Below are 13,531 nucleotides of genomic sequence, written 5' to 3'. Positions count from 1 at the left end.
CCCTGGCTGTCCTGGAACTCACTTTGTAGACCAGGCTGGCCTCGAACTCAGAAATCCGCCTGCCTCTGCCTCCCGAGTGCTGGGATTAAAGGCACGCGCCACCACGCCCGGCTGGAAAATTCTTTAATTATTTTTTTTTTTAAGATTTATTTATTATTATACATAAGTTCACTGTAGCTGACTTCAGACACACCAGAAGAGGGTGTCAGATCTCATTATGGGTGGTTGGGAGCCACCATGTGGTTGCTGGGATTTGAACTCAGGACCTTTGGAAGAGCAGTCAGTGCCCTTACCCGCTCTGCTGAGCCATCTCACTAGCCCTCTGGAAAATTCTTTTCTGTCGGGTTTGGTGCATCTTTTAACCAACTGAATTGAGTCCTTTACAAACTCCTGACTTGACTCAACAAACTGCATTACCTGATCCATGTTTGTGGAATGACAGTTTGAGAGGGTGGAGACACATAGCTTAGGAGAGAATTGAGCCCTAGACCTTTATTTTTTAAGGTTTTCGGTGCCTGTGGTGTGTGAGGTAAAAGTTTTCTGTGTTGTTGTCGACAGTTCCTTCTGTCGTTCCTGCCTCTGCTTGGTAGTTTTTCTTTTCACTGTAGGCCATGTTTATTCATTGTTTGCAGTGGACATGGAAGCCACTAAGTACTTTGTGTTCCTGGAATGTACTTGAATTGGTTATTAGGTATCAGTTAACTTACTTGGAAGCAATTCATTCTGTTTATAATTTGGTTTTAAGCTTTGTCAGACAGATGAGAACAGCATATATCATAGAGCTTGCAAGAGGCCCACCCAGCCACAGAATAAAACTGGTGGTTTATGAATAATGCCATTAGTGGGAAAATATGAACCCCAAAATATTTCTTTGGGCTGTACTTTTTTGGTTAGTTTCAAAATTTGTGAATTTTATTTTTGATGCCCAGTTTAGCAGAAATGAGTCTTGTTGTCAGTTTTCTCTTTACTTGGCAGTACATCATTTGCAGTTCACCCATGAGTGAGTCTCAGAGAGAAGTAGAGGATGTTGCTCAGTAGGGGTTTGTAGAAACAACAAAACACTTGGCATTCATGAGCTCCTGTGAGGGAGCAGGAAATGAGACTTAGACTTAAACTAACTAACTTAGTAATAATTACTGAGGAGCTTTGAGAATCACATCATTAGATTGTGTTCTTTGCTTGCTATAAATACAACCATAATCCATACAGTAGATTGGACAGCCTTGGGTTTGTAGTACAGAGAACGTTTTGTGCAGTGATATAGGAACTGCTGTTGAGAGTCAGCATGCAAGTCTGGAGAATTATGTGAGACTTGCCCTATATTTATGAATCAGATTTTAAGTAAAACCACAACCATTTCCTTGTGTGTCATTCATGCTTTAGCAGAGGATATGGTGCCACAGAGCTGGCCTGGTTTGTAGTTTCTCATGTAAGGCTACACCACTTTCTTTTCCGTTTTAGAAGCCACAGCAGTTTTGATGTATTATCAAACCACAAAATGTACCTTGAGCATTTCCCAGGAAGAACTGTGCTATGCTGGTCTGAGTACCGATTGTCCTTGCTGTGTGGTTCTCTTTGGGAAGTACTCATGTAAATAAGTAAATACATCATTTGGAGTAGTTGATACATTGGAACTACAAAAATGGTAACAATGTTACAGTCTTTGAATATATGGATTTCTATTGAAAGGTAGTGTTTTAGGTTTGGGAGTTCAGCTCAGTTGCAGGGCACTTGCCCTGTGTATATGACTAAAACCAGGGACTGTTCCCAGTCCACAAGAAGGAAAGGAGGGAGAGGGGGTAGATACTATGTTATGATGTTAACTCTAACATTTTAAAATCTGTTTTATTCTACCTTAGCATCAAGGCATGCCATGGGTTGCCTCTCATAAATGGACAAAGCTGTGATCCTTATGCAACAGTTTCCCTCGTGGGCCCTTCTAGGTAATGCTTAATTGAATTGTTACCGGATTTTCGGTTCTTAGATCAAGTGCTGAGTAACTGACATAAAATCATGCTTTAAAATAATTTTTAGTAAGTTCTAGAGCACACTTGGTGAACAACTGATTCTGTTATCACAGAAAGATTCTGGGTGTCACTTCAGATCTGCTATGTGCTTATTAGGCTGTGCTGAAAACTTCAGTCTTACACCATTGTAAAAGTACTTTAAAGTATATTCCTGGGCCAGATATGGGGAATGCATGCCTTTAATTGAAGTGTTTGGGAGGCAGAGGCAGGTGGATCTCTGTGAATCAAGGCCACCTTAGTCTATATAGCAAACTACAGGCCATCCAAGATCTAAAACAAAAAAACCCAAATCATATACATCTGCCTTTACTTAGTAACATTCTTACTTTCAAATACCCTCAATTTTATATAAGTAAAAAAAATCACATTTTAGTGAATATCAACTCAAAATAGCAAAGCAGTTTCCATACCAGTATCTGAAAGCCGCTTAGAACTGAGAACTGCCTTTTCTATTCATGGTGTCGGTGCTTTATGAAGAGAGTTCCAAACTCTAGAAGAACTACTGAGGTTCCAGACTATAGTGAAGTGCAGCATGATGTTGAGTAATTGGTCTATAATTTATGAAAAACCAGTAACACTTTGTAGTATCTATATTAGATAACATCATTGTAGTTTCTTTACAAGACTGACTAGTCTGGAGTTTGTATGCAACTTAAAGCTGTTCGAATCAAGAAACAAAAGCACAAAATTTGTTATCCCTTATCCTTATCACCTTAACTCCCCTTTATCACCTAAAGCTCTATTCTTTGTTTCTTTAGTCATAAAGTCATAAAAAGTGTGTGCGTGTGTGTGTGCGCGTGTGTGTGTGTGCGTGTGTGTGTGCGTGTATGTGCGTGTGTGCGTGCGTGTGTGCGTGCGTGTGTGTGCGTGTGTGTGTGTGCGTGTGTGCGTGTGCGTGTGCGTGTGTGTGTGTGTGTGTGTGTCAAAGCACCTGATACCATGGAGCTGAAATACTGATATGCTATTATTACAGATTGGTTTTAAATTTAAAAGCAAAATTTTATATGGCATTAAATGCTGCCAAAGGGCTTTTCCCATCAATGTTTAAAATATTCAACCTCACTGGATATTGGAAGCATAATGATAATCCCTGTACCTGAGTGGCAGATGTAGAGGATCACAAATTCTGGCCAGCCGCACTACTTACAACCATGTCTCACAGAGAAATGAGAAGGGAAACAGCTGCTTGTTTGGAGTAAACTTCTTGTGTAGTTCTGTCATTGTACCAGACTATTGTTACTAAGCAGTTACTCTACCAGAGAGATATTCTCAACTCAGGAAGTTGCTCTTGGTTTCTGTTTAATGATTTCTATCTCATGACAAATTCTTTAGTGGAACTTTTAAAGTAACATTCCACAGGAACTATTTTTTTAAGATCTGTTTATGTTTATTTTATGCACATTGGTGTTCTTCCTGCTTGTATGTGTGTGTGAGAGTGCCAGATCCTGGAACTGGAGTTATAGACAGTTGTGAGCTGCCATGAGGGTGCTGGGAATTGAACCAAGATCCTTTAGAAGAGCAGCCAGTGCTCTTAACCACTGAGCCATCTCTCCAACCCAAAACTTTTTAATCACAGTTGATTTTGCTATTATACTACAGTTGCACAGACATTTCCCATTGGTTGAGTCTAGTCAAAGACAAAGACTTCCAGTACATTTCTTTATAACTGCCTCTGAATTTGTACATTCACTGAGAATTAGCAGGCTTTTTTTTTTTTTTTTTCTTGTCTTTGTAAGTTTCTGTCCTGGCTGCAGCCCCCAGAAGTAAACTGGGTTCAGAGTTACCTTTCATGCTTCTCAGGTGTTCCAGCGTCAGTAAAGGCACTTGGAGGCTTACGCCTTTCTTCTCACCACTCCTGCTGGTGGTGTAATAGGATGTGTTTTTAAATGTCAAAGATCATTTGCAATCAGCTTCTCACAGCCATGGAGACAGTAACCCAATCTTGCCATGCATAGATATGTAAAACTTGTATCCTGTGTATGATATTCATCAGATTCAAGTTTGTGAGGTTTACAGCCTTGGCTTTTTTCCTTTGCATAATATGTAAATTATTGTCTTCTCTCAGTTGTCCTAAAATGTAGGCAGAGGTTAGGCATCCTAGTTGGGAATAGCTTGTTTTATAATTGTGTACTATTAAGTTCTACAAGGTATAACTCTACTACATTGGAACAGGAATGACCAAAAGAAGACGAAAGTAAAGAAGAAAACAAGCAATCCGCAGTTCAATGAAGTCTTCTATTTTGAGGTAATTTCTCGTTTTATATAAATGTTAATGTTTGATATGTAATTCTAGTTGATTTAATTTTGTAAACCATAGCCATAGTAATTGTTTTATTAATTAATGCAGCTAATAATCTCTATTCGGAAAGCAGTAGAACCATAATGTCACACATGTATCTCTGCTTGGTTTGGAAGTAGGGAGGGCTAAAACCCCTACCCTGTAGTCACATTGTCACAGCTCCCTTGAGAGCCTCCCCACACTTTCCAGTCTACCTGACACATAGTGACTTCTGAGCAGACTGTTAGAAAACCTATAGAAATTTAAATATTACCACTGAGAAGATCTGAAACCTTTTCTCAGTTAATATTAATGATCAATTAATTATAAACCCTGTCTTCCGTACCTGTGGAAGGGTAGTTTTATAAGGAAAACAATAGCAAATCTGCCAAATATGAGACTGCTTTGAGAGTTTGAAACACTTTGTGATTAGACCTTTTTACCATTAAGTTCTCCATAATCTAATTTACTCTGTAGATGTAGCTTGTTCATGCAGATCTCCAGCTGCCTTGAGTGAGTCCTAACCACTGGACCACCAAGCTTGCATCTTCAGCTGCTTTGAAATTGCCCCAAAAAAGTGCTTTGGCATTCTTTAAAGTATTTAGTCCTTTTTCATATTAATTGAAGACTATAGAAAAATCTAAAAATCAAATTATCTAAAAGGTTGTAATAGCAGAACAAGTTGCAATTGCTATTAAGATGTGAGAACAGGTTGTAAAAGTGGGTAATTACATCTTGAAGTTTTTCTTTTGTTTTTTCCTCTGTTTTGGAGAGGGCAACTCATGCCTGATTGTTGTTCTTTAATAACAAGGAGCATGAGCTGAAGAAAATGCCAAAGGTGACATAAGAAACTGGGGGGGGGGGGGACAGGAAAAACCTACTAGTCAAGAAGCTTCCTTTCCTGACTGAGGACTCGGTGCCATTTTCTACATTTATTAATGGCTCTTAGGTCTAGCCATGAGAATGTGAAGAAGATGACAATTTTAAAAGCTCCTGTCCAAAGTCACTCACTGCACATAGTTTACACCTCAGATGGGCTGAAATTTACTGTTTAGGAAGAACCTGTAACAAGCAGGTAACTTTATGAAAGCTGAGGTCAGAAATGTTTGCCTTACCAATTTACCTATCAGGCCTTAAAATGTTTATTCATCTAGTCCTTTGTTAGATTGGTTATAAAGACAGGTATGTTCAGTACAACCAGAGCAAGACATAAGAAAGCACACACTGGTACATGTACACAGCTATAATGTGTAGCACCCTCTCTTGAGCTCAGGGTCAAAACAGTCCAAAACTAGAATTTTCAAGAACAGAGATAATATTACAGAGACAGAACACTTTGGGCACAGAGACAGAAAAACTGAAAGTTATACCCAAAGAACATCAAGTAAAGATTTAACTAAGTTCAGTAAAGTAACCAGAAAAAAGTAGAAAGATGGAATAAACTGGTAAATGAGACCTTCCTGTGCCTGTCTGGCGGTCCTTTAACTTTAGCCATTGAACTTGAAAGAAGTAACCAAATCTGTTGGCAGGTGCCTAGAGACTTAGGTTGTCAGGGTTCAAAGAGCTGAGAGGGGGCAGAAGTCCAGATAACTGATCGTGGAAGAAAAGAGAGAAAGAAATCAAAAAGCATCCATGGTCTATGTAAAATTCCTCCACCAGGTGTCAGATGTGGTGCATGGATGCAGTCCCGGTCCTTGAGAGGTGTAGGCAGGAAGAGCAGAGTCAAGGCCAGTCTCAGACCACCTTATCTCAGAAAACAAATCAGACAGTTCATGACTGAAACATGGTAGGTGTTAACTATGGATCACAATACAAGATTTGTTACAGAGTCAGGAGAGCCAACAGTGAAGATGCAGCAGAGAACCCAAGTGCAGCTCTGGTACTTACTAACCATTCCGCTTCAAACGTGCTGATGAAGTTTGTACTGTCGCCTCCTCAGTTTTAAAGTGGGGGTAATAAATCTAGCTCTGCCTGCCTCAAAGCAGCAGTCTGTTGAGTCAAGAGATGTGATAGCACTGTGTAAGCCAGACAACATGGTGTGGCTTTAAGTTACTTTTAGAACAAAATAAAACAACCTTGGAGAACTACCTGTGCAAATTCCAAGGAAGAACAGAGAGCAAGAGGTAGCAGGCTAGCCCACAGGTAAACCGAGTGCAAAGAACTCTTCTGGGACTAGGGCAGGGGAGGGGGCGGGGGGATGGGGAAGGGAGGGAAGGAGAGAGGGAAGAAGAGAGAGAGGCCAAGGACAATCTTAGACAAGAAAGAAGTGATCAGAGTAGCAAGGACAGCTGGACTTAAAGTAGGCCAGCGCTTCTAACACATGCTTGTTAAATACTGTGCTGGAAGGAGCAGGCTTAGGGAGATAGTCTTAGAACCATCACCTCTTCAGAAGGCCTGAGGGTGGGAAGGAAGTGGATGCTCAGCTTGGTGGCAGTTGAGGAAGTTCTTGCCCAGTGGCCTTGATGTTTTCAGTAAAAACTGTGAGAAGGAAATATGAGTAGGTGTGACCTGTGCAGACAGAGCGTTGTAACCAGGGAACCAGATGTGGCTCTAAGTAGAACTGATGGTGTGGAGGCAAGGAGGCTCTGATTGTTTTTTTAAAGATTTTATTATTATATCTAAGTACACTGTAGCTGTCTTCAGATGCACCAGAAGAGGGCACCATATCTCATTATGGATGGTTGTGAGCCACCATGTGATTGCTGGGATTTGAACTCTGGACCTTCGGAAGAGCAGCAATTGGTGCTCCTAACCACTGAGCCATCTCTCCAGCCCCAAGGCCTCTGATTTTTATTTTTTTATTTTTATTATTATTATTTATTTATTTATTTATTTATTTATGGACCTTCGGAAGAGCAGCAGTTGGTGCTCCTAACCACTGAGCCATCTCTCCAGCCCCAAGGCCTCTGATTTTTATTTTTTTATTTTTATTATTATTTATTTATTTATTTATTTGGTTTTTCGAGGCAGGGTTTCTCTGTGTAGCTCTGGCTGTCCTGGAACTCACTCTGTAGACCAGACTGGCCTCAAACTCAGAAATCTGCCTGCCTCTGCTTCCCGGGTACTGGGATTAAAGGCGTGCACCACCATGAGGCCTCTGATTTTTATGCCAGACTTTCTTACCTTCTGGTGCATAGTTGATACATTTCCCATGCTTTGGAAATTACATTCACACTTGACTCTTTTTATTTTTGTAATTGAATATTTTGGGAATGATCATTTTTGAACTCATGAAGGAAAAATATATTTTAAACTGTCTTTACTAAAATACTTCATTTGTAGGTAACCAGATCCAGCAGTTACACCAGGAAGTCCCAGTTCCAGGTGGAGGAGGAGGACATTGAGAAGCTGGAGATCAGGTCAGTGCCTTCTTGTCTTAGTAGAGAATGGCTTTTTTCCATGTAAACCTTGATAGAACTCTTTATAGCAAGTTGATTGATGAAACTTAGATGAGCAGGCATCTAACTTAATCCACTTATCCTTTCAAAATCAGATTCTTTTCAGAAATACCAAAGTATTTTTCTTGCGTGAGCAAAGACAGCCTAATTTCGCCTAGTCTGTTTTTCATTTTCCCTAATTTAATTGCTCCTTAACTACCTGGATTATAGTATAATGAATGGAAGACCGATTATATTTAATCCAATTTAGAAATAATTTTTTTATTCTTCTTAACATATCTGCTGACTATCAGAAATTTCAGTGAGGTAAGGAGATAACTGCACAGGTGCATGTGTTTGAAGTTTGTGATATTTCCTAGGTCTTAAATATCTATGCTGTTTTGGAAAGGAAACTTTTGCAAATGCATGTGTAGGTGTGGTGTTAACAGTGTGTTGTCTAAAAGGCATATTAATCATGTGTTCACATTGTTAGGCAATATTTTTCTAAATCACTGATCTTTATGTATTAATTAATTAATTACATATTGATTTATCATCAAAGAGAAAGTGTGGTCTTGTTTTCTCAATTTAGTAAAGTAACCCTTTTGTCCTAATGCTACAAATTAAAAACAAAACAAAACAAAAATCCAACCCTAGACTTTGGAACTTAGTTTCTCCTTTTATACTGTTTAGAATGTGGCCAGGAAGCTGGCCTAGGTGGGAAAGGCACTTGCTGCCAAACCTGTCTTCCTGAGTTGTATTCCTTGGACCCACACAACGGAAGGAAAGTACCAACTCCTGTATATTGTCTCTGACCTCCACATGTGCACAGTGGCATGCATCCCTCGCCCAAAACTAGTTAATAAGGATGTAAATTACAATTTAAATCATGGGTTTTTTTTCAATAAAAATTACTGTAGTAATTTGCTTTCAATGTCTAGATAATGCCTTATATGACAGTGCTAATCTAACATCTCTTTTAAAAGCATGTAAAAATATAGTACAAATCAAAATCACTTGAAACTACTCAGTGTGGTTTGCCAAAACTAAAGCCAGGCTTTCAATTTTCAGGATTGACTTGTGGAATAATGAAAACCTAGTCCAAGATGTTTTCCTAGGAGAGATTAAGGTTCCTGTCAATGTGTTAAGAAGTGATTCCTTTCATCAAGCCTGGTAAGAAGACAGATACTCTAATGAACCAAATTTAATTCTCTTTAATAAAGAATATAAATATACGCTTGCTGGAAGTAAGTAAAAAGTTACTGATAATAATTTGGTTATGAATTTGTTATTAGAGGAAAAATAAGTACTTTAATAGCTGTATCACTTGATCTGTGATACTGAGATAAAAGAATTTAGTTGTCCAGGAATATTTTTCTGTTTAAGAATAAAATCTTGGGGCTGTAGAAATAGCTGAACTCTCTGCTCTGTTTGGACTGGGTTTCAGATCCCAGCACTTACCTCAGATCACTCGGGGGAAAAAAAAGGCTTTCACTTTAGGCTAAGGAATCCACTGCTCTCTTTGGTTTTGTTGGGCACCTGTACATGGACACACACACACACACACACACACACACACACACTCTAAAAATAAAGTCTTAAATCTAAGAAATGAGAAACATTAAGACATTGATTGTACCACTCATTGATGCTTGATCACATGTCATCATCTGCAGTTTGGATGCTTTTTGGTCACAAGAATTGTGGGTAGAAAGCAGCGGGCTTACTGAGAAGACACAGCAGTGGGAGGGGGGGCGGTGTATGATTTTCAGTTATCACACATTTACAAATGCAGATGACCTCAGTGTGTTTTCTGAATGTAGGGTATTGACTATAATGTCATTTGGCCTTTTCATGGCTCTAATAGTGATACTGAATTAATAACCTTGATGTTAATAACCTTAATGCTTTGACATTAAATTCATACTTATTTCAATGTGAAACTTTTTGTTTGCTATAGCCCTTAAAAACTGGTGTTTTCTGTCTCTCCATGTGTCTGAGCCCATGCTTCTTCCTAGATTGGTATGTAGGAACATGCTTTCTCAGTTGTTGGTGCTTGTTGATGCTGCTCTGTGAGCATGTAGGTATACATACACCCATGCGCATGTAGAGAATAGAGCGTGACACTGGATATGTTCATCAGTCACTCAGTTTCTGGAGAGAGGACTTCAGAACCAGGAGCTCACTGATTAGCTAGGCTGGGTGGGCAGTGAGTACCAGGGACTCTGCCTGTCTTTACCTGCCTGGTGCAAGGATTACAGATGTGCACACCACTAAACCCAGCTTTTACATGGGTGCTGGGAGCCTAAATTCAGACCCTCGTGCTCTGCAGAGCAAGCACTGTATCAGCTGAGCCTCTTCTCTAACCTCTGTCACTTCCCTTTAAAGATCACTTTTTAAAATGAAATGTAATATTTGTGCCTGTTTATTAAGTATAATAGTCACTTGTATATACTATGTAATGATCAAATCAATATAGTCAGCATTTCCATCTCTCAAATACCATTTCCATGTTGGATGTTGGAGAACTAGTGTGCTGAACTGCGACATCACTTATTACAGACCGTAGTGAACCTGTTGGATTATAAACAAGAGAGCTGCTGCTCCCACGCTGCACTTAGAGCCCGTTCTAATAATAATAATACCTTTCTCTGCCCCTTCCTTCCTTCTCCCCTCCTGTCTCTAGCCACCTTTCTCTGCCCCTTCCTTCTCCCCTCCTGCCTCTAGCCACCTTTCTCTGCCCTTTCCTCCCCTCCTGCCTCTAGCCACCTTCCTATGTTCTTTGTTTTAATGTGGATTGACTTTAGTTTTCACAAAGGAATAAGAACTTGTGGCCTTTGTCTTTCTGTGCCTTATTTCACATGATAAAATGACCTCCAGTTCCAGATGGGTTACCATAAATGATAGGATTTCACCCTTTAATAGCAAACTGTTGATGAGTAAATGAATTTAAATAGTGTGGTCTGTACACAGGGGGATGTTAACATAAGAACCACTCTTTAGAACTCAGTTACCTAGAAGAGGAGTTGGTGTTGACTGTTTAGGGGTTGGGTTTTTGTTGTTTTGTTTTTATTGTTTTAGTTTCTGGGACAGAATCTCACTATTTAACCTTGACTGGTCTAGATCTTGCTAGGAGGACCACACTGTCCTTGAACTCAGAGATCCACCTGTCTTTGCCTTCTAAGAGCTGAGGTCTAAGCTGTGCACCACTCCAGCTGACATAGGACTTGGTTGTTTCTCTGTGGTCTCACTTGCCTTTAAAGGAGCCGGCCACCAGACAGTCCCCACTGGGATTCTGCCATCCCATAGCCTGACAGACCGCATTTTAGACTAATTTTCAAATGTTATTTTTTAACTCTTCCAACGCAAATCTAAATGTATTAGTCTCTCTAAAAACATTTTGTGTGTTATAATTTCTAAATGCATCCAGAGAGGGAGAAAAATGACTTAATTGTTGAGAAAAAATGTATTACCGCTTGCCTCCCTGCCCCCGTGTCATATTTCCTCCCTTCTCCATGAAAATTCCTGAACTCAGTTTTTAAGTCTTGAAAATAACACTCCATACCTTTAGTACAGAAGAAAAAATGAGTTGTTGTGTCTCCCAGGGGCCGCCACAATGAGCCTCAGACCTGCCCCCACAGCGTGTACTTACAGTGACACTGTCTTTCCATATACTCTCGAATTTGACAAAACTTTCTACCTTGACCAACTAGGGAATATTAACAGACAATAAGTGACTTCATTTCAATTTCAGTAGCATAAATATTTTATGTGCTCTTGAGTGCTGGTGTCTTTGAAGGCAGAGTCGTTGACTCCTCTGGAGCTGGAGTCACAGGTGATTTGTGGCTGCCTGGTTTTGGTTGCTAAGAATTGAACTCAAATTCTTTGTAAGAGTTTATGATCTCAACCATTGAGCTAGTTCTCTAGACCCCAATAATATGAATATTTTAATTTAAAGTAGCCTGTCAGAAGCATAAATGCTAAAATTTATGTAGCATAAAAGAGAAGAATCTGCAAATCTATATGTATTAATGTACATTGTATGAAAATATAAAAATGTTAATGCCATTTTAATTCAAGATCTTGGTCTCCTTTATCACTTATAGAGCTGTAGCATCCTCTAGTGGTATTAAAGATAACTGCACAAAACCTCATTTCCATTCAGGCATAATTATTTCTAATGTTGATATTGCAAAGGGTCATAATAACTTATTAGTAGGCAGTAATCTTGCTTTAAGTTTTTCTATTTTCTTTTTTCCAGTAATTTCCGTTGCCTATTATATTGGATGTCTAAAAACTGGTTCTTGGTGGTTTAATTTTTTAAGATTTCTATTTTATGTATATGAGTGTTTTGCTATATGTATGTCTGTGCACCGCATGTATGCCTGGTGTTTGTGGGGGTCATCAGATGGTGTCAGATGCCCTGCCACAGGAATTAAAGATAATTGTGAGCCAACATGTGTGTCCTCTACAAAAGCAGTTTGTGGTTTTCACTGCTGCGCCATCTCTCCAGCCCTACTTCCTGTTTAATTTTATTTGTAGATTATAATATGCTGAGTCAGGCCACTTTCCCTTGCTTTCTAAGGCTCCTTTCGTTGCCCTTACATGTTACTTTTATGTGTGTCCCTTGTGCGTGCAGCCTGTGAATGCCTACAGGAATTGTTCTCTGTTTCTACCACTTGACTTCTGGGTATTGAAGTGTCTCTGGTTACCTCGAGTTGGTTCTCGGTGCTGGTGGAACCTGGGAGAATGAAACGGACTAAAGTCTCATGCTAGCCAGCGGCACTCAGAGCAGCACACACTTTATACTCTGAGTGATTTACCTCCTTAACACTGGTTTGTTTTTTTAATTGGTAATAATTAGATTGGATGTTAGCATTGTCTTTTTTGTGTTGATATTAGCTAATTTTCATTTTGCCATGTGTAGACAATAGAACATAATTTGGTTGTTTTTTTTTTAATAGGTTTTTTTTTTTTTTAATAAGAATTACATCATTCCTAAGTAAAAAGATGTAAAAGAGAATCCTGCCTCCTTCCCCAGTGCCACTCGCCTAGGTCCTGTTTCTGAGCCAGCCTCTGTTCTCTAAGTTCTGGGAATATTTTCTGTATTCGTAGGCAAATGCACGTGTATATTTTCATTCATTGTTTTGTTGTATTGAAACTGGGTTTCTGTGTGGCCTGGGAGTCATAATCTCCTGCTTTAGCCTCCCAAGTGCACACACGACTACACGACCCCCTGTACTATGCCTGTATGTTTACTCAACAATATAGTAGAACGCTATAGATAGGAGTTGACTCTTGATGGTGGTTAACAACTTATACTCTAGAATCAGACAGCCTTAATTCAGGTTCCATCCTTGCCAGTAACCACTTGCTCTGTGCTTCTATTTCGTGGGCATGCTGAGGGCTGAATGTGCTGAGAACTCATTCCGCCCATGAGCTGCAGTCTGGCCCATGGTTTCTTCTTCTCGCACTGGCTTGTTAACTCACTCTCATCACGTGGAGTCAGCTGTACTTTTACTTTAGGTACTTGCTACAACCCAGAGACAATGGAAGCAAGTCATCTAAAACGGATGACCTGGGATCTCTTCTCTTAACTCTGTGTTATACAGAAGACTACGTGCTTCCGTCAGAGTACTATGGACCGTTGAAAACCTTGCTGCTAAAATCACCAGATGTTCAGGTACTTTAAAAATCTTTTTTTCCCCAAGTGTTTTGTGATTTGTTGTGGATTTGTATATAGGTACAAAGCTTCAAGGGATAAACCCAGAAAAAGTCAGCTTCATCCATCCACATGTTGAAAGAGCCCTTGTGGTTAGCTGTGGGAACGACTTTAAAAATCTTATATG

General features: G+C 39.6%; 1 protein-coding gene and 1 pseudogene across 4 annotated transcripts in view; one reads left to right on the top strand and one right to left on the bottom strand.

Annotated features, from left to right (window-relative positions):
- Window positions 1-426, bottom strand: part of LOC110327268 — a 626-nt pseudogene extending 200 nt beyond the window's left edge.
- The window catches only part of Rasa2 (RAS p21 protein activator 2), a 98,583-nt gene that overhangs the window by 48,213 nt on the left and 36,839 nt on the right, over window positions 1-13,531 (top strand). For 3 of the 4 annotated variants that reach the window (XM_021206080.2, XM_029542899.1, XM_029542900.1), the window contains 5 exons: window positions 1,860-1,943; window positions 4,200-4,272; window positions 7,588-7,664; window positions 8,754-8,855; window positions 13,209-13,365. In XM_021206080.2, the coding sequence (XP_021061739.1) occupies window positions 1,860-1,943; window positions 4,200-4,272; window positions 7,588-7,664; window positions 8,754-8,855; window positions 13,209-13,365 (493 nt within the window). Of the gene's footprint in view, window positions 1-1,859; window positions 1,944-4,199; window positions 4,273-7,587; window positions 7,665-8,753; window positions 8,856-13,208; window positions 13,366-13,531 lie in introns of those variants that run through there. The other variant, XM_029542901.1, reaches the window with a different exon arrangement.

This window comes from Mus pahari, chromosome 10, assembly GCF_900095145.1.
Source record: "Mus pahari chromosome 10, PAHARI_EIJ_v1.1, whole genome shotgun sequence".
Classification (NCBI taxonomy): Eukaryota; Metazoa; Chordata; class Mammalia; order Rodentia; family Muridae; genus Mus; species Mus pahari.
Note: the sequence above shows the minus strand (reverse complement) of the source record. Positions and strands in the feature narration are given on the sequence as shown.